The sequence below is a fragment of the Mus caroli genome, unplaced genomic scaffold (assembly GCF_978045245.1).
Source record: "Mus caroli unplaced genomic scaffold, Mus_caroli_1 scaffold_11, whole genome shotgun sequence".
NCBI classification, from domain to species: Eukaryota; Metazoa; Chordata; class Mammalia; order Rodentia; family Muridae; genus Mus; species Mus caroli.
This window is the reverse complement of record NW_028227266.1, coordinates 107,882,454-107,904,742: the sequence shown is the minus strand read 5'-3', so window position 1 is coordinate 107,904,742 and position 22,289 is coordinate 107,882,454. Positions and strand designations below refer to the sequence as shown.

At 42.7% G+C, this 22,289-nt stretch overlaps 1 protein-coding gene across 2 annotated transcripts in view; it reads left to right on the top strand.

The window, feature by feature from the left end:
• The window catches only part of LOC110288618 (F-box/WD repeat-containing protein 15-like), a 28,674-nt gene extending 20,572 nt beyond the window's left edge, over positions 1-8,102 (top strand). For both annotated transcript variants that reach the window (XM_085828290.1, XM_085828289.1), the window contains exon 10: positions 7,991-8,102. In XM_085828290.1, the coding sequence (XP_085684416.1) occupies positions 7,991-8,102 (112 nt within the window). The remainder of the gene's footprint in view (positions 1-7,990) is intronic.
• The last annotated feature ends 14,187 nt before the right edge of the window (positions 8,103-22,289 follow it).

Genomic DNA, 22,289 nt, shown 5'->3' with positions numbered 1-22,289 from the left:
GTGAATACATATTGTGTGAGTTCTTTTGTGATTGTGTTACTTCACTCAAGATGATGCCCTCCAGGTCCATCCATTTGGCTAGGAATTTCATAAATTCATTCTTTTTAATAGGTGAGTAGTACTCCATTGTGTAAATGTACCATAATTTCTGTATCCATTCCTCTGTTGAGGGACATCTGGGTTCTTTCCAGCTTCTGGCTATTATAAATAGGGCTGCTATGAACATAGTGGAGCATGTGTCCTTTTTACCGGTTGGGACATCTTCTGGATATATGCCCAGGAGAGGTATTGCTGGATCCTCCGGTAGTACTATGTCCAATTTTCTGAGGAACCGCCAGACTGATTTCCAGAGTGGTTGTACAAGCTTGCAATCCCACCAACAATGGAGGAGCGTTCCTCTTTCTCCACATCCTCGCCAGCATCTGCTGTCACCTGAATTTTTGATCTTAGCCATTCTGACTGGTGTGAGGTGGAATCTCAGGGTTGTTTTGATTTGCATTTCCCTGAGGATTAAGGATGTTGAACATTTTTTCAGGTGCTTCTCTGCCATTCGGTATTCCTCAGGTGAGAATTCTTTGTTCAGTTCTGAGCCCCATTTTTTAATGGGGTTATTTGACTTTCTGGAGTCCACCTTCTTGAGTTCTTTATATATATTGGATATTAGTCCCTTATCTGATTTAGGATAGGTGAAGATCCTTTCCCAATCTGTTGGTGGTTTTTTTGTCTTATTGATGGTGTCTTTAGCCTTGCAGAAGCTTTGTAGTTTCATGAGGTCCCACTTGTCAATTCTCGATCTTACAGCACAAGCCATTACTGATCTATTCAGGAATTTTTCCCCTGTGCCCATATCTTCAAGGCTTTTCCCCACTTTCTCCTCTATAAGTTTCAGTGTCTCTGGTTTTATGTGAAGTTCCTTGATCCACTTAGACTTGACCTTAGTACAAGGAGATAGGAATGGATCGATTCGCATTCTTCTACATGTTAACAACCAGTTGTGCCAGCACCATTTGTTGAAAATGCTGTCTTTCTTCCACTGGATATTTTTAGCTCCCTTGTCGAAGTTCAAGTGACCGTAGGTGTGTGGGTTCATTTCTGGGTCTTCAATTCTATTCCATTGGTCTATTTGTCTGTCACTATACCAGTACCATGCAGTTTTTATCACAATTGCTCTGTAGTAGAGCTTTAGGTCCGGCATGGTGATTCCACCAGAGGTTCTTTTATCCTTGAGAAGAGTTTTTGCTATCCTAGGTTTTTTGTTATTCCAGATGAATTTGCAGATTGCACTTTCTAATTCATTGAAGAATTGAGTTGGAATTTTGATGGGGATTGCATTGAATCTGTAGATTGCTTTTGGCAAGATAGCCATTTTTACAATGTTGATCCTGCCAATCCATGAGCATGGGAGATCTTTCCATCTTCTGAGATCTTCTATAATTTCTTTCTTCAGAGACTTGAAGTTCTTATTATACAGATCTTTCACTTCCTTAGTTAGAGTCATGCCAAGATATTTAATATTATTTGTGACTATTGAGAAGGGTGTTGTTTCCCTAATTTCTTTCTCAGCCTGTTTATTCTTTGTGTAGAGAAAGGCCATTGATTTGTTTGAGTTAATTTTATATCCAGCTACTTCACCGAAGCTGTTTATCAGGCTTAGGAGTTCTCTGGTGGAATTTTTAGGGTCACTTATATATACTATCATATCATCTGCAAAGAGTGATATTTTGACTTCATCTTTTCCAATTTGTATCCCTTTGATCTCCTTTTGTTGTCGAATTGCTCTGGCTAGGACTTCAAGTACAATGTTGAATAGGTATGGAGAAAGTGGACAGCCTTGTCTAGTCCCTGATTTTAGAGGGATTGCTTCAAGCTTCTGACCATTTACTTTGATGTTGGCTACTGGTTTGCTGTAGATTGCTTTTATCATGTTTAGGTATGGGCCTTGAATTCCTGATCTTTCCAAGACTTTTATCATGAATGGGTGTTGGATCTTGTCAAATGCTTTTTCCACATCTAACGAGATGACCATGTGGTTTTTGTCTTTGAGTTTGTTTATATACTGGATTACGTTGATGGATTTTCGTATATTGAACCATCCCTGCATCCCTGGGATGAAACCTACTTGGTCAGGATGGATGATTGTTTTGATGTGTTCTTGGATTCAGTTAGCAAGAACTTTATTGAGGATTTTTGCATCAATATTCATAAGGGATATTGGTCTGAAGTTTTCTATCTTTGTTGGGTCTTTTTGTGGTTTAGGTATCAGAGTAATTGTGGCTTCATAGAAGGAGTTGGGTAGAGTACCTTCTGTTTCTATTTTGTGGAATAGTTTGTGAAGAACTGGGATTAGATCTTCTTTGAAGGTCTGATAGAACTCTGCACTAAACCCATCTGGTCCTGGGCTTTTTTTAGTTGGGAGACTATTAATGACTGCTTCTATTTCTTTGGGGGATATAGGGCTGTTTAGATCATTAACCTGATCTTGATTCAACTTTGGTACCTGGTATCTGTCTAGGAACTTCTCCATTTCATCCAGGTTCTCCAGTTTTGTTGAGTATAGCCTTTGGTAGAAGGATCTGATGGTGTTTTGGATGTCTTCAGGATCTGTTGTTATGTCTCCTTTTTCATTTCTGATTTTGTTAATTAGGATGCTTTCCCTGTGCCCTCTAGTGAGTCTGGCTAAGGGTTTATCTATTTTGTTGATTTTCTCAAAGAACCAGCTCATTGATTGGTTGATTCTTTGAATAGTTTTTCTTGTTTCCACTTGGTTGATTTCGCCCCTGAGTTTGATTATTTCCTGCCGTCTACTCCTCTTGGGTGAATTTGCTTCCTTTTGTTCTAGTGCTTTTAGGTATGTTGTCAAGCTGCTAATGTGTGCTCTCTCTAGTTTCCTTTTGGAGGCACTCAGAGCTATGAGTTTTCCTCTTAGAAATGCTTTCATTGCGTCCCATAAGTTTGGGTATGTTGTGGCTTCATTTTCATTGAACTCTAAAAAGTCCTTAATTTCTTTCTTTATTCCTTCCTTGACCAAGGTATCATTGAGAAGAGTGTTGTTCAGTTTCCACGTGAAGGTTGGGTTTCTATTATTTATTTTGTTATTGAAGATCAGCCTTAGTCCATGGTGATCTGATAGGATGCATGGGACAATTTCAATATTTTTGTATCTGTTGAGGCCTGTTTTGTGACCAATTATGTGGTCAATTTTGGAGAAGGTACCATGAGGTGCTGAGAAGAAGGTATATCCTTTTGTTTTAGGATAGAATGTTCTGTAGATATCTGCCAGATCCATTTGATTCATAATTTCTCTTAGTTTCTCTGTGTCCCTGTTTAGTTTCTGTTTCCATGATCTGTCCATTGGTGAAAGTGGTGTGTTGAAGTCTCCCACTATTATTGTATGAGGTGCAATGTGTGCTTTGAGATTTACTAAAGTTTCTTTAATGAATGTGGCTGCCTTTGTATTTGGAGCATAGATATTCAGGATTGATAGTTCCTCTTGGAGGATTTTACCTTTGATGAGTATGAAGTGTCCCTCCCTGTCTTTTTTAATGACTTTGGGTTGGAAGTCAATCTTATCAGATATTAGAATGGCTACTCCAGCTTGTTTCTTCATACCATTTGCTTGGAAAATTGTTTTCCAGCCTTTCATTCTGAGGTAGTGTCTATCTTTTTCTCTGAGATGAGTTTCCTGTAAGCAGCAAAATGTTGGGTCTTGTTTGTATAGCCAGTTTGTTAGTCTATGTCTTTTTATCGGGGAGTTGAGTCCATTGATATTAAGAGATATTAAGGAAAAGTAATTGTTGTTTCCTGTTATTTTTGTTGTTAAAGTTGGCATTCTGTTCTTGTGGCTGTCTTCTTTTAGGTTTGTTGAGGGATTACCTTCTTGTTGTTTCTAGGGCGTGGTTCCTGTCCTTGTATTGGTTTTTTTCTGTTATTATCCTTTGAAGGGCTGGATTTGTGGAGAGATAATGTGTGAATTTGGTTTTGTCGTGGAATACTTTGGTTTCTCCATCTATGTTAATTGAGAGTTTGGCTGGGTATAGTAGCCTGGGCTGGAATTTGTGTTCTTTTAGTGTCTGTATAACATCCGTCCAGGATCTTCTGGCTTTCATAGTCTCTGGTGAAAAATCTGGTGTAATTCTGATAGGCTTGCCTTTATATGTTACTTGGCCTTTTTCTCTTACTGCTTTTAGTATTCTATCTTTATTTAGAGCATTTATTGTTCTGATTATTATGTGTCGGGAGGTATTTCTTTTCTGGTCCAGTCTATTTGGAGTTCTATAGGCTTCTTGTATGTTCATGGGCATCTCTTTCTTTAGATTTGGGAAGTTTTCTTCTATAATTTTGTTGAAGATGTTTGCTGGTCCTTTGAGTTGAAAATCTTCATTCTCATCCACTCCTATTATCCGTAGGTTTGGTCTTCTCATTGTGTCCTGTATTTCTTGGATGTTTTGAGTTAGGATCTTTTTGCATTTTACATTTTCCTTGATTGTTGTGCCGATGTTCTCTATGGAATCTTCTGCACCTGAGATTCTCTCTTCCATCTCTTGTATTCTGTTGCTGATGCTGGTATCTATGGTTCCAGATTTCTTTCCTAGGGTTTCTATCTCCAGTGTTGCCTCATTTTGGGTTTTCTTTATTGTGTCTACTTCCCTTTTTAGGTCTAGTATGGTTTTGTTCATTTCCATCATCTGTTTGGATGTGTTTTCCTGTTTTTCATTAAGGACTTCTACCTGTTTGATTAGGTTATCCTGTTTTTCGTTAAGGATTTGTAACTCTTTAGCAGTGTTCTCCTGCAATTCTTTAAAAAATTTTTGTGCTTCCTCTTTATTGTCTTCTACCTGTTTACCAGTGTTCCTTTGTATTTCTTTAAGTGTGTTATTAAAGTCCTTCTTGAAGTCCTCTACCATCATCAGGAGATATGCTTTTAGATCCGTGTCTAGCTTTTCCGGTGTGTTGGGGTGCCCTGGACTGGGCGAAGTGGGAGTGCTGGGTTCTGATGATGGTGAGTGGTCTTGGTTTCTGTTAGTAAGATTATTACGTTTACCTTTCGCCATCTGGTAATCTCTGGGGTTAGTTGTTGTCGTTGTCACTGTTTAAAGATTGGAGCAGAAGCTGTGTTCCACTCACCAGAAGTCTCAAAATCCTGTGGCGGGGGTCGTGGGTAGCTGGCGGGTGTCAGCGGACCCTGCGCTCTAGCTACCCAGGTGCTGATCCGGTAGGATGAGGCCTGTGGCCCTACTCTGGCCGGTTTCTGCTTCCCTAACTAATGCAGTCTCAGGTCCCGTGCACAATTGGTTTGGAGCTGAAGCTGTGTTCCACTCACCAGAAGTCTTAAGATCCTGTGGCGGGTGTTGTGGGTAGCTGGCGAGTGTCAGCCGACCCTGCGCCCTCGCTACCCAGGTGCTTTTCTGACCGGAAGAGGCTTGTGGTCCTATGTAGGCCGGATTTCTCTCTCCCCAACCAGAGCAGTCTCAGGTCCCGCGTGACTGGACTGGAGCAGAAGCTGTGTTCCACTCACCAGCAGTCTCAAAATCCTGTGGCAGGGGTCGTGGGTAGCTGGCGGGTGTCAGCCGACCCTGCGCTCTAGCTACCCAGGTGCTGATCCGGCCGGATGAGGCCTGTGGCCCTACTCAGGCCGGTTTCTGCTTCCCTAACTAGTGCAGTCTCAGGTCCCGCGCGCAATTGGATTGGAGCAGAAGCTGTGTTCCACTCACCAGAAGTCTTAAGATCCTGTGGCGGGTGTTGTGGGTAGCTGGCGAGTGTCAGCCGACCCTGCGCCCTCGCTTCCCAGGTGCTTTTCTGACCGGAAGAGGCTTGTGGCCCTATGTAGGCCGGATTTCTCCTCTTAGTCATTTTCTAGTCTCAGATCTAGTCTTTCTTTCAATGTGTTAAGAGATGATTATTGAATTATTGAGTAGTGGGAAGCATAAGAATGTGTTGGCTTTTGAATCTTCCTGACACCATTTATTGGTGAACCTATTCCTTTTCCTTTAAAAAAAAAATCAACAAACCAGAAAAGTGCAGGTTCTCCTCCTAGGCTGTGATGCGTGTGTTTGAGAGCAATATCATTAATTCTGCTTTGGTCACAGCAGCTTGCTGTGACGAATTTTAAAATATGATACTGTGATAGCTTCAGTTTTGTTGTTTTGCTCAAGAAGCCCTTGGCTATGTAATGTGTATATGTGCAGATGTGTATTTATGTGTGTGCGCGCGAGTGTGTGTGTGTGTGTGTGTGTGTGTGTGTGCATATGTGTTGTTGTTTTTTTAACACATCTTGTATACACCCAGACCGGACTCAAATTTGCTATGCAGTATATATCCAATGCTTGCCTTGAATTCCTTAAACTTCTTCCTCTGACTCAGCTGGGTTTTTTATATTGGTATTAGTTTCTTTGGGATTTGGAAAGGACACTGCTGTGTACTTCTGGCTTCTATGATGTGCTGAAAGATCCCTTGTCATGGGGTCTGTCATTCTATAGGTGATCAGGTGGAATGTTCCTCTGATTTCAAGTTTTTTGTTTAAATTTAGAAACTTGTTCTTGGTGAATCTAGTGCCAATGGTTGGACCTTAATGTATTTGGGTTTGACCTGCTTTTGACTCTCTGTAGACTTACCAATTTGGGGAAGGTATTTTGTCTTTCTTGTACTGGGGGAGTGAATCTAGGGTCTTGCACATGTAAAGGATGAACTCTGATAAAGAACTTTACCCCAAAATTTCAGGGAGTTTTGCTGTGTCTGCCACATGCCAGGTAGAGAGAGGTAGGGGTGCCATTTATACCACCTCAGTGCAAAGCAGAATAAGGGTGTGGACGACAGGTTTTGGCTAGAGTCTGCAAGGCCACGGGCAGAGGCTATGTAATTTCCTAGGGCAGATCTCACACTCATGAGCTCCTGAGTGATCTGTTAGACGTTTCCCACAGTAGTAAGCAACAGAATGACTGACATGTACCCCACCATCTCCACGCCCCCTAGTGGGGAGGGGATGCATTGCTATATTTACTCTGAGTGGACCAAGTTTGGCTAACAAAATTCAATTTTAAAACAAAATTTTTAAGGAAAATCTTTGGGTTTTTTTCTGAGACAAGGTCACTCTATGTAGCCTAGACCAACCTCAAACTCCCTCAAATTCTGTCAATTCTCTGGCCTCAGCTCCTAAGTTGACGTGATTTATAGGTCTGTGGCATCACACTCTGCTTCTCTCCCTGTTCTTAAGCTAGAAAATGTACTGAACAACTGAAAATTGAGAAATGGGGCAGAGGTCTATTGCAGAAGGCTGGGATTGGAACTCACGCTATAGATGATAGTCATCCTTAGCCAATGTGCACAGTTACTCAAAATTAACCTGAGATGGCTCATCAGTTTAGGCAATGCCACCAAGCCTGACAAGTTCAGTCTCTGGAACCTATTGGTGAAAGGAGAGAACTGATTTCCACAAATTATTATCTATGCACTCCATGCATCAGAGCATATGCATATACTCCAGGACACACACATACAGGCACACATAGGCACACACACCCATGTATGCTGGTGCACAGGCATAAACACATATGTATGCTGTCACATATGCATACACAGGCATGCACACAAAGACAAGTACCCACTCATGTACACACAGACACATACCCACACACAGACACACACATGAGTGCACATATACACATACACACATGACAACTGGGGTTTTTTTGTTTATTTTATATATATATGAGTACACTGTAGATGTCTTTAGACACACCAGAAGAGGGCATTGGATCACATTACATATGGTTGTGAGCCAACATGTGGTTTCTGGGAATTGAACTCAGGACCTCTGGAAGAGCAGTCAGTGCTCTAAACCACTGAGCCATCTCTCCAGCCCCAAACAAATAAGTATTTAAAAGTTTTAAACAAATTCAGGACTGTGATGAAAAGACAGTCCTTTAATTATCAGTTGATACACCTTGCTCCCACTTGAGTACTGACATCTTGGTTTTTTTCCCCCCTTTGGCAGCCTCATTAACAAAACACTAAGTGACAATGTGAGCATAATTCAAGTGATAACAAATCGAGCCACCCCCTGCTTTCTGATGGCATATATCTTGAAGTCTGCTCTTGAAAACTGAGTGGATTGTGTGTCCTCTTCCTCAATGATAATAAAAGTCTATTTGCAAGCACAGGCTGGTGATTTCAATGTTGCTAAGAAGTGAAGAGGCCAAATGTGGCAGTCGGTACACACCTTTCATCCTGACACTGGAGAAGCAGAGGCAGGTGGAAGATCTGAGTTCTGAGGCCAGCCTGGTCTACAGAGCTATTTCCAAGCCAACCAGGGGTACATCATGAGAACCTATCTCTGAAACAAAACCCATGGCTATATGTATAAGCCATTTGGCTGTGACATCTGTCATTTCATTGCTATAGGGTTGACTCAGATGAGCAGGCCATTTGGGCAGCTTATCACTGCAGAAGCCATGTGGCAAATTTAAAAATATAATTTTTTTTGAAACTATAATTATCCCTTCCCACTTCCTCCTTTCGACCTTCACATATACTGCTCCTCACTGCTCTCTTGAATTCTTGGCTGAATTTTTATTCTCAAATCACTTTTGAAATCAAGGGCACATGGGCTAGAGAGATGGCTCAGCAGTGAAGACCACTGGCTGCTCCTTCAGAGGACCTGGGTTCAGTTGCTATCACACAGACAGCAGCTAACAACTGTCTGTAACTCCAGTTCCAGGGGAGACGATACCATTAACACAGACATACATATAGGCAAAACAGCAACACACATAAAATCTTTTTTTAAAAAAAGAAAGAAGAGAAAAAAATAATTATTAAAACCCAGGTGGTGGCAGAGCACATATTTAATCCCACCACTTGGGTGTCAGCCAGAACCGAGTACAAGCCAGCCTGGTTTACAGAGTGACTTCCAGGACTGTCAGGGCTATGAACATATAAGTACACACAGAAACTCTGTCTAGAAAAAGTCTTGTTTCTGCTTCAGTACAAGAAGTTAGAACTTTGAATCATTCAGTGTATATTATTCATTATATGGACGGCGGTTTATTAGCTGATCTCTCTGAAAGAGTTTTAATGCAAGTCTTTGCTCTTAATACAATGAGCATTGAAATTTGGGTGAGTAGTTGTTGCTCCAGAAAAGATTCAAAGACAATATCCTTTTCAATATATGGGACATCAGTTCTTTCCTAAACAAATTGTGGCACAGAAAATTCAAATACAAAAAGATAGTTTACTTATTTTAAAAGCTTCTAGATGTTAATTGGCTAAGACCTCATCTTAAGCTTACCTCAGGAAAAAATTAAACCTCTGTGTGATATCTCCAGGGGTATGCAAATTCTAATTCCCCTGGACAATTAACTGATGAGGAACAAATAGCTTTGCAGAAAGTAGAGGAAGCTATTAGCCAACAACAGATACATTATACAGACTATGATCAATTGTTGGCTGTTAGGGTTATTGCTACTCATGTGCCCACAGCAATTTTTTGGCAAGGAGACCATTAATGTGGATTCATCTTTCTTCATCTCCCAGTAAAGTTTGAATACCCTATTATGAAGCTGTTGCTGTGTTAATACAGAATTGTAGGACAGAATTATGAAAGTATTTTTGAAAGAATGTCTTAAGAACCTGATGAAACATTTATTCCTTATTCCAAAGAGCAGTTAAATTGGTTATTGGAGAATATTGATATTTGACCTATTGCATGTGCAATTTTTTTCAGGCAAAATTGGCAAGTTGTTAGAATTTGCCTGCACGCATGCTTTTGTATTTCCTGTAAGTTTGCATATATAGCCAATAGAGAAAGTGCTTACAGTATTTACAGATGGCTCATATAATTAGAAAGCAGCATATGTAATTGGATTCCATGTTTATTCTCTTTGAGTTTCACTCCTGCTTCACAAATAATTGAATTGTGGGTTGTAGCCATTGTTTAGGAAATACTAAAAAATTAAGCTTTCAATTTGTATACTGATAGCCAGTATAAAGCCCATGGTTTACATTGCTTGAAATTGTTCCATTTTTAGATACTGCTAATTCTCTGATTTTGCAATTATCTATGCAAATACAACTCAATTTAAGAGAACATATTATTCCTTAACTTTATAGGACATTCAAGAGCTCATACTGGATTGCCTGGATTCCCTTAGGGCCATTTCACAGCAGGTTTATATACCAGGCAGATTACTGGCCTTGCACAGGAACAACTGTCCATACAAACTCATTCTTTACATTATCAAAATAGTAATACCTTGTGACAATAATTTGGTTTATCTAGAAAATATGCACATCAAATTGTAAAGACTTGTTCTCAGTGTCCTCAATTTCTTCATGTACTATATAATGGTGTTAAGGACTGTACCTAATCAATAATAGCAAATGGATGCTACTCGTATTTCCTTGTTATCCTAAAGAACAAGGTATTGTGGAACAGGCCCATGGAATGTTAAAACAATATCTTTATTAAAAAAATAACAAAAGGGGGAGTTATATTCCTGTACACCACAAAATTATTTAAATCATGCTTTTTATTTTAAAATTTTAAGATTTGGATGCCAAGGAACTTTCTGAGTGTAGGAGAAGCACTCCTGGCACTTGTGCCCTGGTTTTGAAAGGAAACAAAAATGAGCTCCTTAGAATGCCAATAGATATAGATATAAAAAGAATAGAAACCTCTATTTCCCAGTTGCAAGAATCTCTAACCTCAAGCCGGGCATGGCGGCACACGCCTTTAATCCCAGCACTCAGGAGGCAGAGGCAGGGTGAATATCTGAGTTCGAGGCCAGCCTGGTTTATGAAGTGAGTTCCAGGACAGCCAGGGCTACATAGAGAAACCCTGTCTCTAAAAACAACAACAACAAAAAAAATCTCTAACCTCCTTGTCTGAGGTGGTCCTTCAAAACAGGAGAGGACTTGAACATTTATTCCTTCAGCAGGGAGGACTATGTACAGCCCTCCATAAGAATGTTACTTTTACATGGATCATTCATGAATAGTAAAGGATTCTATGGGTAAAGTTCGAGAAGGACTAGACAAGAAAAAAAGAGAAAAAGGACAGAATCAGGATGGTTTGAATCCTGATTCTCCACTTCCCCATGGCTTACAACTTTAATTTCTTCACTGCTTGGACCATTAATTATAATCTTGTTGCCTTTAAGTTTTGGACCTTCTATCTTAAATTGGTTTCCTTCACACAGGATTACTTTCAGCAAGCTCTGCTATTCACCATGGCAGTTATCCATTCCTATGAAGAAATGCATTGAGTACATATTCATATGTCCTTGGTGGCTTTGGTCTGAATGGGAATGAGTGTGCTATATAAGGCCAGTAGTCAGAGATGGTAAGAGTGTTCTTGATCTTCTATGGACCTGAGACAGAGACGTATATCAAAAAAGCTATGTTTGAGCCAGGCGGTGGTGGCGCACGCCTTTAATCCCAGCACTCAGGAGGCAGAGGCAGGAGAATTTCTGAGTTAGAGGCCAGCCTGGTCTACAGAGTGAGTTCTAGGACAGCCAGGGCTACACAGAGAAACCCTGTCTCGAAAACCCGGAAAAAAAAAAAAAAAAGCTGTTTGTCCTCTGTGATAGGCAAGAAGGAGCAATATAGACACCAGCCTAAGACAGACAGGGTCACTCTCTACCCTAGAGGAGATTATGGAAAACAAATCTTGTGCCCCAGTCCAGCTCATCTTTAAAAAACAAAGAAGGGAGAATTGTACCCTTCCCCCAGTCTTGAGCAGGCAAGCAGACCTTAAGTGCTTTCCACATGGGTTTTACGACCTAGGTAGAACCTTCTACCTCACTGTACCTGCAATTTCCTAAAGGAATTTAGAGGGAATAGACTGCCTTCTGAGCTTGCTTTGCAACATAATCCATCTGAAACAAAGGATGGGTTTTGTGGTCTTCCCTTTATAAGCTGGAGCTGCAGAATTAAACTTTGAGCCTTGATCAGAACCTTGTCTTGGCTTCATCCTTCTCTTGAACCCCATCCGTTTTCATTTCCAGCCCCCCTTCAAGTAATCCCAATTTTTCAATGGCCACTGGATGGCTACATTGTTTCTACAAAATGGGAGAAGGTATTAGAAATCAGACCACAGACCCTCAGAAAAGTAATGTTCTTGGAGAAAAATGAAGGGACTGTGTCCACTGAGAAGTATGAGGTTTATGGTTGGCTCTGAGACAGAACAAAACCAGAAATAATCTTCCAGAATATCCAAACAGTATCTCTGCCAACTCTTTTCACTGGGCTTCCTGTCACCTGAGGTCCTAGCATGATACAATGTTTCAAGGATTAATTTGGGGAAGGTTTTATGAACAAGATAAATTTGAAGCAAGGTTTTAAAAACAAAAGCTGTGCCAACAAGACGGCTCAGTGGGTGAGGGAGCTTTTGGGCAAGCCTGATGACCCATGTGTTCAGTCTCTGGAACCCACACAGCAGAAAGAGATCTAATCCCTGAAGTTGGTCTCTGAACTCCACACGTATGTTCTGGCGTGAGTGTGAGCACTTGCACACTCTCACTACTTGTGCACACGTGTGTGCACCGACATGCTCAAGCATAGAATGATCTTTACATTTATGTAGACTAACATGGCAACTCAGTCCACTTCCGATCTGTCCTTATTAGCCAAGTCCTCAGTCACATTTTTCCCCAGTCACAGAAGCCCTGTCAGTAGGCATCTTTTAGTTGCAGTTAGTCAAACCTTCCCCTTCCCTGTGTGGTTAATAAATGAACAACACTAATGGGTATCAGGCAGTTGTAGCTGACTCATCAAAGGAGGGATGAGAAGACATCCTTTCCTCAGTTTCCCAGAATATCCTGGGGCTTTAAAGTGTTACTCATAGAGCAAACTATTGATCATAGAGAACTGATCAAGTTCATTCCCTTTATTAGGACTCTTCATCCAGATACCGTTGCCTTGATGACATTGTAAGCAGCCTAGGGAGACACTGGGGAGACATCTCAGTGGCTAACAGCATTTGATGAACTACAGGAGGACCCAGTTTAGTTCCCAGGACCCACAAGGCAGTTCACAACCATCTGCAACCCTAGTTCTAAGAGATCCAAAACCCTCTTCTGGTCTCTCTGGAACAAGGCTTGCACATGGTGCACATACACACATCTATACAGAACACACATACATTTGATTTCAAAAACTTCAAAAACACATATACGTAAAATTTTTACTTTTATTTACTTTTTATGAAATTAATTTTTAAAAATATTAAGTGGAGAAGCTAGAGAAAGTACCCAAGGAGCTAAAGGGATCTGCAACCCTATTGTTGGAACAACATGATGTACTAACCAGAACCCCGGAGCTCTTGTCTCTAGCTGCATATGTATCGAAAGATGGCCAATTCGGCCATCAATGGAAAGAGAGGCCCATTGGACTTGCAAACTTTATATGCCCCAATATAGGGGAATGCCAGGGCCAAAAGAATGGGAATGGGTGGGTAGGGAAGTGGGGGGCGCTATGGGGGACTTTTGGGATAGCATTGGAAATGTAATTGAGGAAAATATGTAATAAAAATATTAAAAATCAAAAAAAAAAAAAAAACAAATCCTCACAGATTTAATTCACATAGAAAGTGTGGTTTGTTAGTTGGAAAGTACTGAGGACAAATTTAAAATACATAGAAATCTTGAAAACTAAATGTGTTACTGTGGGTGTGGGCATTAAAACTCTCATCTTAGCTGCTTGGAAGCCAATATTCTACTAGTAGCCTTCAGATGAAGATATAGAACTCTCAGCTCTACCTGCACCATGCCTGCCTGGACACTGCCATGTTCCTGCCTTGATGATAATGGACTGAACTTCTGAACCTGTTATCCAGCTTCAATTAAATGTTGTCCTTATAAAAAAAAATATATTAAGTGATTTAAAGTTATTGATCTGACTATACTCATATATGAATGTGTACATGGAGGCCCAAGATCCTTGTTCTTGTTCCCCTCTTTTGCTCTACATTTTAAAAAACAATTATTACACTTATCTGGGGTAGAGGGGGGTTACAATACATATGCATACGTTGGAAAACAACTTACAGGACTAAGTTCTCTCCTCGTACCCGTGTGACACAGAGATTGAACCCAGGCCATGAGATTTGCTGGGAAGAGCTTTTACTGACTGAGCATGTGCTATCCCTCCATCTTTTTTTTGAGACAGATTGTCTCACTGAACCTAGAGTTTAACCCTTTCTACTAGGCTGGCTCACACCATTGGGGTTATAGCCACATCCTGCTGTACCTGGCTATTCCAACACAACTGAGAATCGGTCGGGGCTTAGACCCTCAAGCTTCAAGCAGCCAGCACTTTCACCACGACTGAACCATCCCCCAAGGCCCAGACTTTACTAATATGTTCTACCCAGGAAAAATTCACAGGAAAAGCCATCTTTAATTACCACCCATAGACTTGTGTTAAAAAACACTTTGGGACAAATCTGGACCTGCTCCCAATACAATTAAGACTGAACTGTAGTCCTCTTTCCCTAGGCAAGGATTTCCTTCTGTTAATTTCAGTTGGCCATGGCAAACTATCTGAAAATATTAAATAGATAATTCTGAAAATAGGCTGAGGATATATATATATATATATATATATATATATATATATATACTATATATATGTGTGTGTGTGTGTATATATACATATATATATGTATATATTTTTAAAATGTAGAGCAAAAGAGGGGAACAAGAACAAGGATCTTGGGCCTCCATGTACACATTCATATATGAGTATAGTCAGATCAATAACTTTAAATCACTGGAGTCTGTAATCCTGGAAGAGATCCAGGAACACACGTTCAAAGGGCATAAAGCTAGATACACACACACAAAAAAATACTTCTGTTTACTTTTTTCTAGTTTTATCTGAAGCACAAAAGAACAACTGAAGGCACCTGCCTTGCCTTGTTGCTAACATGGGGTTTACTGGTGGGCAGCCCCCATTGCATGACTAACAAGCACAGTCTACCTGGATTTTGATTGGTTGGTTTGATTTGATTTGATTTGTGGATGGTAGGAGTGTTCATTGAAGACAGAGCCCAATTCATTGATGAGCACAAGAATTCTCCTACTTCAGCCACCTGAATGCTGAGGTTATAGCCAAGAGCCACCATGACCAGACTGTCTTTTGTCAAACAACAACAACAAAAAAACTACAAAAATATTTTAAGTATGCATACAGAGGGGTATCATATGCTGGGAGATAGCAGATGTTGGGGGTGACAGATGTTGAGGTGGCATATCCTGGGGGCTACCATACATGGGGGGCTGGCATGTGGATGTGAGGCTAGGTGCCCTGGAGGCCAGGGGCTGAGGCATATCACACAGAGATCCCCAGGAGCTGTAGTTACAGGTGGTTGTTAGCTTTACAGGCAGAGGAACTCAAACCCACTAAGAGTGTGTGCTCTTAATCCATGGCTCTTCTCCAGTCTCATTTTATAAAGTTATTTTAATTTTTGCTCTGGCACACCTGTGGAAGCCAGAGGACAGCTTTGGAGGGCTGGTTTCCCTCTTCTACCTCCTGTGTCCTGGGTACCGAACTCAAGTCATAAGGGTCAGTTGCCAAGGGCATTTACCTGTGAGCAGCTGAGATGTCATCTGCTCCACCTTATTGATGACAAATTTTGCAGTAATAGTTCATTTAAATTTCCTGATGTGGATTGTGGTGCCTTCAACCCCAGCACTCAGGAAGCAGAGACAGGCAAACCTCTGTGAGTTTGATAACAGGGTCTACAGAGCAAGTTCCAAGACAGCCAGGACAACACAGAGAAACTATCTTCAAAACAAAACAAAATTTTCTGATTTTTCTGACCATTGATTTGCTGTGAATTGGGATATAGTTGAACACTTTGACTGTATATACTATACTATACTATACTATACTATACTATACTATACTATACTATACTAAACTAACATTTCTCGATAATGGGATTCCAACTTGACCTGACTGCAGCCATAGCAACCTCAGGTACTTCTGAACAATCCTGTCAGGTCCCCTCCCACTGTTTCCCTTTGCACTATTGTGAATCTAACCCATCAGAATGATAAGCAAAGTTCTGTCACTCACACCTGGCAACAGAAGTGCAGGGATGCTCCCAACATCTTTGCTATTAGCTTTAGAAGAGCAGGCATTTGCTTTAGTTGCTTTTGTCCACACACCATAAGCTCCCTTCTGCTCACATACATTTTAGGGATCCACTGGTCTTGTTGCCACCCAGGAGCATGCTTCTGCTGCCAAGAAATTCTCCAAGAGATGGCAGTCTGAAATCCTGGGTTTGTCTGCCTGTATCCCAGGTCTGCACAGCAAAATGCTGTGTTAGCAAACAGCACATATGAAGACATTCTGTGGTATGCTTTTTCCACAGGAAGACTGTGCACCAGTAATTCAGTACTGATGGCAACTGCAGGGGGAGCAGAAATTAGACCTATTTAAGGCTATTAGTCTTGGGACAGAGCAGATGATCAAAGAATTGAAGATACTAGAAGTGACACCAATAGTCCATTAAAAGAAAAAAAAGAGGCAAAGTAAGTTTGTTGTTATGGTGCACACCTTTAACCCAAGAACTCAGGTGTCAGAAGGAGGGAGATCTCAGAGTTCGAGTCCAGCCTGGTCTACAAAGGGCCAGGGCTATACAGAGAAACCCTGTCTTGAAACAAACAAGCAAACAAAATACAGCAAAATGGGTGATGTGAAATGCCCTTCTGGACTTGTGGGACCCAGAACTGGTACTTGCAGTTAGCTACTATCTCGGTTAGATTTTTGTCTACTTGATGAAGCTGGAGTTAGTTGAGAAAAGAGAGCCTCCATTGAAAAATATGCCTCCATCAGGTTGTCCTGTAGGCAAGACTGTAAGGCATTTTCTTGATTAATGATTGATGTGGGAGGGCCCAGCCCACTGTGGGTGGTGCTACCCCCACTCCATTCCCTATGCCTAAGTAAGTATTCCTGGGTAGTATAAGAAAGCAGGGTGAGTAAGCCCATGCTATTGTTCCTCCAAGACCTCTGCTTCAGTTCCTGTTTTTGGCTTCCCTGGTGAAAGGATGTGACCTGTAAGCCAAATGTTTTCTTCCCCAAGTTGCTTTTGGTCATAGTGTTTATCAGAGCCTGAGAAATCCAACTAGACCAGCATAGCAACTATTTTACCTAGGACTTTCCTTTGGCCATTTGGACTCTGAGAAGGACATCATGAGGGCAGGGCTCTCTGGATGGCTGGCACTTAGCAAATGCTTCTCCCCACAGCAAATGGTGAGACTTGGGTAACTGTGGTCTAAGACCTGTGCTGACCTTGGGCTGTCTGTGCTGGAAAGGCTGTGTGAGTTTGCTTGGGTCAGCCTACAGTTCTGTTGGCTGGGCCCAGAGTCAAAAGCAGAGTTGTACAAGTGAATAAAAGCCAATCATTTTATTGAGCTGCCTTGACACTGTGCAAAAAAGTCCCACGTAGGAAGCCATTTAATAGAAAGCAAGATGCTGTGTCCCTTTTTGAGCTCTAGGACCCACAAGATAGAAGAAAACTGATTCCCTCGAGTTTTCCTCTGACCACAGATGCACTGTGACACACTGTGACATGTTCTGCCTAGAGCCCGACAGAGCCAACCAGGCAAGGGCCAAGGTGATTCATGACAAAGAATTGTATTAATTGATGAGCTAGCTGGTCACAAAATGGCCAGTGAGAGGACAATGCTTCCAGGAAGCCAATTATTTTCTAGAAACAGGTGACTGGAGACAGGGTAGGCGGTGCCTTCCCATGTGTGAAGTCAGTGGCCAGGTATGCAGATGTGACCCTGACCACTGGTCACGTGTTTTTCAGTTATGAAATCTCAAGATAAAAACAGTGATTATTCTTGTCACAATGATTGTTGCTTGGGGTTATCCTTACTGATGAGGTGGGCATAGTTCCTGGCATATCACACAATGGGCAGGCAGCCTCAGGTGCTGCCCAGAGGCCTGTTCTTGATCAGGAAACAGTGATTAAAAAAAAAAAATGGTGGTGTGTGCACCTTTAGTTCCAGCAGAGGCAGACAGATCTCTGAGTCTGAGGCCAGCCTGGTGTACAGAGTGAGTTCCAGGACAGCAGGGCTACACAGAGAAACCCCGTCTCAAAAAAAAAAAAAAAAAAATCAACAACCAACCAACCCCAACCCACACACACACTTCACCTGATTACTATGGAATAAAAAGGTCAGGTGGAGTTTAATATGAAAAGAGGAGAGAGGCTGAGGGAGAGGGAGAGGGAGAGGGAAAGACAGAGACAGAGAGAGGAGGCAGAGAAGAGAGAGACTGGATTTTAATGTTCTGTTTTGGTTTTAAAATCAGCTTACGATAGAGAGGCCTAATGGCAGAAGAGCTCCATATGTAGTTTGTTATGGGGACACTGAGTTTCGCCAAGGACCCAGGTCCTATGGCTCCCAGTTTCTGCCCTTTCATCACCACCTTCCACCTCAGGAGGGGCCAGTGTGGAACTTACAGCTTCTGCTCTCTTCCCTTCCCCTTCTCCTCATCTTCCAAGAACCCTGTGTGGAATGGATCACCCAGCAGGCCTGGCCTCTGGGCATGGAGAGCCAGCAGGTCAGCAGGGCCCCGCTCATCCAACAGCTTTCCTAAGGTGACTTCTCTGGTGAGTAGTTAGGAAATGACTTATATGACAGGAAGCAGAGAGTGAGAAGTCTGTTCTCTCAGTGTGGCCACTGCAGAGTGAAAGCCCACTTTTTATGCTCTTAGTCGGTGGTGCTTTCAACCAGGGCACCCTTCCTCCATGGGCAGAGTTTCTGTGTGACCCAAGCCTGCATGCCCACATCACACATACATGTGCCATTACATTCGAACACAAAGAGGAACTTGGGCTGGACTGTGAGGAAGTGTCACTCTGCATGGGACATGTACCTCCATGGATGTGAGGCATGCAGGTATGCTGGCTTTTGCATCTCTGGAAAGGTCTATGCCTTGTTCTGACTGAATTCTTTGGCCCTGATATGAAGCTATAGACCGAGAACTTGTCTTCCACAGCCTGAAGTTTGGTGTTGCACTTGGATCCCAGCCTGGAGAGATGGCATTGAGTCACTACTAGCCTGAAAGCTGAAATGTCCCCGGTTCTCCTGGTACAATGTGTGGCTCCTCCCAAGAGCCAGGGATGAGGGGAAGGGAGGGACCTGGAAGCCAGGATGCTTGGGGCCAATTTTTGCTATGGCTGGAACCATGGCTTTGCACAGAAAGCCTCCTTGACACTTATGGGTGGGTGTGAGAGGGAGCATAGTAGGTGCTCAGGTTGTTGCACCATTCGCCCTTCCTGGTGCTTTCCAGCCTGCTCGGTATTGCAGAGCTGACATCGATGACAGGAAGACTTTCCAACACTGGCGCTTACAGGAAATATTGAAAGAGAAAAACTGAAAGTCTGGTCAGTGGGAAGAGCAGCCTGGGTCGTTATTTCCCAGCATCCCCTTCTCTCCTAAGGTGCACTGCCTAGGTGCCATCCCTCCTTCAGTGGCAGTCTTCCAGCATCCCAGCTGCCTGCCCTTATCCCATCAAGCCCAAGGCTGGTGGAGCAGCTCCATCTCTGAAACGTTGAGATCTGGACTGATGACAGCTCTAATTCACATCCCACCCACTGGCTTCCCTAATGCCCGTCATCTGTTAAGTAGGGCTCTGGACAACCTCCTCGTTCCTCATCAAAGCCCTGCCTGGACCTGGGCCAACCCAGTACTTCCTGTTTTCCCATTATATCTTTCCAGATGCCAGCTTAAGATGTAACAGCCAACAAGAATGGCCCCTGCTGTGTGCCAGAATGCTGTCTGTCTTCCCTGAAGATACCCAGATACTCAGGGGAGTGGAATTGGAATCCAGGTCTCCTACCATTGCAGGGCTCTGGTCACTCTGCTTGGGCCTTGTGTCTAGGGAGTCGGCTGTCAAGCCTGGGGTGAATAAGGCTCCATAAGAAAGGTCTCAATCCTCCTGGTGCAAATGTTCACTGTGGCAGCAAGGTAACCTGGCACCACTGACCTACCAAATCACAAGCCTGAGCTGAGGGCAGGGTGTCAGCTTCCCTGACCCCTACAGCCATAGTAAGTACTGCAGGCTCTAAGAACTGTGGCCTGTCTTGCAGGCGACTGGCCTCTAGAAAACTCCCACCCTTCCAACACTTTGCAATTGCCAGCACTGTTGGGAACACCTACAATGGTTTTCCTACTAGTCACTCACTGTTACACTATCATTTTCTGTCTTTAAATGTAGCTCACGCTCAACCCAGATTTGAGAGCTTAGCTTCAGCACTACAGTCCATTATATTTTTCAATTATGCATAGATGTGTCTGCATCAGGTGCTCACAGAGGCCAGAGGCCTCACGTCTCCAGAAGCTGGAGTTAGATAGTTGTAGTCCTAATATGGGTACAGGGGGACTTAAATATGTTGGGAGATGAGGTAAATCCTTTTGATTTCAGGAGCATCAGTTCCACACTGTGGCCAGAAGATGGCAGTAAGAAGCCAGGCACCAAGATATAAGATACAATTTGCTAAACACATGAAACTCAAGAAGAACGAAGACCAAAGTGTGGTCACTTTGCCCCTTCTTACAATTGGGAACAAACACCCAAGGAAGGAGTTACAGAGACAAAGTTTGGAGCTGAGACGAAAGGATAGACCATCTAGAAACTGCCATACCCGGGGATCCATCCCATAATCAGCTTCCAAACACTGACACCATTGCATACACTAGCAAGATTTTGCTGAAAGGACCCAGATAGAGCTGTCTCTTGTGAGACTATGCCGGGGCTTAGCAAACACATAAGTGGATGCTCACAGTCAGCTATTGGATGGATCACAGAGCCCCCAATGGAGGAGCTAGAGAAAGTAACCAAGGAGCTAAAGGGATCTGCAACCCTATAGGTGGAACAACAATATGAACTACCCAGTACCCCCCGGAGCTCGTGTCTCTAGCTGCATATGTATCAGAAGATGGCCTAGTCGGCCATCAGTGGAAAGAGAGGCCCATTGGTCGTGCAAACTTTATATGCCTCAGTACAGGGGAACACCAGGGCCAAGAAGTGGGAGTGGGTGGGTGGGGGACTTTTGGGATAGCATTGGAAATGTAAATGAAATAAATACCTAAAAAAAAAAAAAAAAAAAAAAAAGCCAGGCACCAACAGGAGGACAGTGCATCCCTGTACTGGCAGGTTCTCTGGAGTCCATAGTCACAGGAACAGGTCAGCTGGATAATCCTTGCACTTGGGAAGAGGACCCCAACTTGCAGCCAAGACATTTCCTTTCAAACATCAAGCTGATACCCTTCATAAACTATCATCCTTGAGATTTTGTTGAGAAATGATCTCTCTTCACCCTTGGGGGCCTGGAATTCACTGTGTAGACCAAGCTGGCCTTGAACTTCCAGTGATCCTCCTACCCTGGCCTCCCAGGTACTCAGATTACAGGTGTGCACCACCGTGCCTAGCAAGGACAGAAAACTTTTTACAAGTTAATGAGCTGAGCAGTGCTTATGCCTTTGATCTCAGCACTGAGGAGGCAGAGGCAGGTAGATATGTGAGTTTGAGGCCAGGCTGGTTTACATGGCAAGTTCCAGGACAGCCAGGGCTACACAGAGAAACTCAAAAAACAGAAACAAAAATTAATGTTTTGCCTTCGTGTGTGTGCATCATGTATGTGCCCAGTGTCCACAGAGGCCCAAAGAGCATATTGGATCTCCTGGGCTTGGAGTGGTACATAGTTGTGAACTATCACATATAGATGTGTATCATATGTGCAATGGGAATAAAACATGGATCCTTCGTAAGAATATCCAGTGCTTAACTGCTGAGCAGGAAACAGACCCAGCTAGGCCTGGTGGCCTGGAGCTGTAATCTCAGCATTTGAGAGGCTGCAGCAGGAAGATTACTGCCAAAGCCAGCCTGGCCTAGGCAGAGACCCTTTCTTGAAAAGTCTACATATAGATTGAAGAATTTGTGTAGACTTGTAATCACGTACATTCGTAGCATGGGAGAGTAGGTATACAGGAGTCAAGTGCCCACAGAGGCCAGAAGGCATCACATGCCCCAGAAATGGAATTACAGTTGTGAGCCACTAGATGCGGGTGCCTGAGAACTGAACTCAGGTCCCATGGAAGAGCAAATGCTTTCTAGCCACTGAGCTGTCTTTCTGGCCCTGTATGTTTGAGACAGGGTCTCTGAAAAGAGATGAAGCCGTGGACCTATGCTTTAGCTGACCGAGGTGGTTTGTTTGCATGTGTGCTTTTTACCGTGTTCTCCTACAGAAGCCTGGCAATGCAGATACTATAGGC